General features: G+C 38.4%; 1 protein-coding gene across 3 annotated transcripts in view; it reads left to right on the top strand.

The window, feature by feature from the left end:
* WDR26 (WD repeat domain 26) overlaps positions 1-2904 on the top strand; it is a 50078-nt gene that overhangs the window by 1109 nt on the left and 46065 nt on the right. For 2 of the 3 annotated variants that reach the window (XM_033197562.1, XM_033197560.1), the window contains exons 2-3: positions 1906-2005; positions 2106-2210. In XM_033197562.1, coding sequence (XP_033053453.1) covers positions 1906-2005; positions 2106-2210 — 205 coding nt within the window. The remainder of the gene's footprint in view (positions 1-1905; positions 2006-2105; positions 2211-2904) is intronic. The other variant, XM_033197561.1, reaches the window with a different exon arrangement.

Genomic DNA, 2904 nt, shown 5'->3' with positions numbered 1-2904 from the left:
GTAAGTATCCCTTACCGGCAGCTGGTGATGGACAGACCGAGGGACGGAGGCTCCAGGGGGGTAGGGGTAGCGGGGGAGGGGGGTTTGAAAGAGCTCGGTTAAAGAGAATGAGTGCTGGGCACGCAGGGCCCAGTACACAGGAGGACGCGTCTCAGACAGGCCGACCGGGGAGGAGGAGCGGACCTGAAAGGAAATAGGGGGAAATCAATCAGTCTCACAAATTGTGAGATGAGACAGGCGGTTGAGGGGTTAGGAAGGGGTAGGAGAAACCCAAAGAATGACTTCTCCCCACGCACCTTCAGAGCTTAATTGTCTGTCAATAAAGACAGATGCGGGAGTGTGTCTCTCTGTGTTGGGGGAGGGGTGGATTAGAGCTGGTGGAAATAATGAACCTTGGAGGATTTGTTTTTCAAGTGTATCTTGGAGGCATCTTTGTGGGACACCTCCCCACCCCCAACCGTGGCAGACAACAACCCAGGCAAACTACCAATCAGGAAAGACAATCACCTACAAGTGTTTATGGGAACGGAGGGGCTGGGATCATTTGGAAAGAGGTTGTTGAATAAATCTGATGGGAATAATGAAGATACAGTGTTGATGTCGTTTAAAGGCCCTTGTGTGTGTGTACAAGAGGCCTAACCCTAACTACTCTGAAATCTCAGTTTAATACCAAGAAGATGATCGCCTCTGAAAAGGGGACATCTGATCTGGTGAATCATTTGTTTTCAAATACAATTTAGGTGGCCTTGTATACCTAACATAGGGTGAGGGTAGACAGCGACCTTGGACAAAAAACACCGTTTTGTATACACACAAAGAAAAACTAAGGGGGTAGAAGGTAGGATTGGTGGGAGTGTCTGATGAAGGAGGTGCAAGAGGCAGAGTCAGAATGAAATGGTGGGGGGGAGGACGTGCAGCAGCAGTCAGTTTCCTACATTCAGAGTGTAGATTAAGCTCTCAGGCTAGCCGATGTGTACTTTTGCATTTATGGATTTCTTGGGGAGTGGGGAGGAGAACAGAACTTTTTAAAAGTGACATAAGTATTTTGATTTTCAGGCAGATCGTCGCACTGTTTAGCTAAAAATTAAGTTTTAAAGCTGAATTAAGAAAGCATTGAAACATAAGCACAAAAAAAAATAAGACTGATAAATGAAGGTTCTCAGATACCAGAATACACGAGGGAAGAAAATACAGTTGATGAATCTTTTAAGTGCTCAAAGACAAATATGTGGTAGGAAGAATTCACTTTATTCTCTAGGGAAAAGGATTAGTATGAAAACAGATTTTGTAAATGCTAACAGAACATGTTACTGAGACAAGAAGCAAGCTGACAGCAGCAGGAGGAAATAACTCGTGACTGTTTGGAACCTACACCATAGTAAATTTGCTATTTTTAGTATAGAGAGAAAGGGAATGATTTTTGATGCTGGATTTATTTTAATTTTAAAGATTAACCTAGTAGAATTTCTATGCAATATAATACCTGGATATATAAGCTCTTAAGTGACACAGGTCATCTCTGTCACCGTGTGAAGCTAATCATTTTGATCTTTCAAAATGTAGTAATGTAGTATGTAGATCCTGGTTTTTCATTTATTTGACTAGTTGGTTACAGCACATTTTTAGAAATCTTATACTTTATACATTAAATTGAGGCATCAAATGGCACACTAGGAAGAACTTATATTGATTCTGGTTTCAAGAAAGGTTTTTAACTTGACTAGAAAAAAATGTAGGTGTCAGTTTTAAATAAAGTTTGTTTAACCAGGCACATGAAAGCTATTTTTTTCTTCATCATGAGGCTAGCTTAAAAATTTTGCATCTGTTTTCATGGACATTAGTTTATTTGGAAGATTAAAACCCTAAAGTTGGTCAGGTCTGTTTTACACTGTATCTCTCCTGCAGCCAGACTGTTGATCTCCTCATGCAAGAGTCAGGATGTCGTTTAGAACATCCTTCTGCTACCAAATTCCGAAATCATGTCATGGAAGGAGACTGGGATAAGGTAAAGTAGGGCATATAGAGCTGTGTGACTGCTGCTAAAATTACAGATTTGATGTGCATTTTGTAACATTTCTGTTTTTCTTTTATACCAATTTTTACAGGCAGAAAATGACCTGAATGAACTAAAGCCTTTAGTGCATTCTCCTCATGCTATTGTGGTAAGAGGCGCACTTGAAATCTCTCAAACGTTGTTGGGAATAATTGTGGTAAATACACTTTTGTTCTTAGTTTCACATTTATGCTTATTTTAATAGGTTATTGATAATTCTAGGCTTCTGCCTCTTATTTAAAAAAAAGGCCTAAAAGTAGTTAAATTTCATTTAATTTGTGAACTAGGATAAGTATATGTTTTAAAGTATGAATTTTATATCTTTAAAATCATACATAGTAAATGTGTCATTTGAACTTTATAAATTAAGCTCTACAAAAAATATATTGAAAGCTCTTCGTGCTTTCAGTGCTACTAATAGGAGTTTTATGTTTATAGAGTTAAAGATAAATTATACTTTTATTATGTTACTTAAAATACTGAATGTGCTGGTTAAAGAGAAAATGTGTTTGGGTGTGTGTATATCCATACAGCCTTAAGAAGCTGATATGTTATATTTTTTTAATCTTTGGGAATTATAGTTAATTCAAGCCAACTCCGTTGGTATGCTGGCCATTTTCCATTCTTGCATTCCAGTTGTGTGAATTGACAGTGTCAAAGTTTGTATAATATGTATCACTCTGGTGGAGGGTTTGTATGCGGATTTGACCATTAGGCCCTGCTTACTGGCCTTATTTCCCTGACAAGATCAATTTAGTAGTTTAACCTGTTAGTCTCTTTCATAAATCTTAATGAATCTTTTAGACTTATGGGCTTTAATTCTTCAGTAGATGGTGGTGAGGGAGAGAGGA

This window comes from Trachypithecus francoisi, unplaced genomic scaffold, assembly GCF_009764315.1.
Source record: "Trachypithecus francoisi isolate TF-2019V2 unplaced genomic scaffold, Tfra_2.0 Lachesis_group5, whole genome shotgun sequence".
NCBI lineage: Eukaryota > Metazoa > Chordata > Mammalia > Primates > Cercopithecidae > Trachypithecus > Trachypithecus francoisi.
This window is presented reverse-complemented; position numbering and strand designations above follow the sequence as displayed.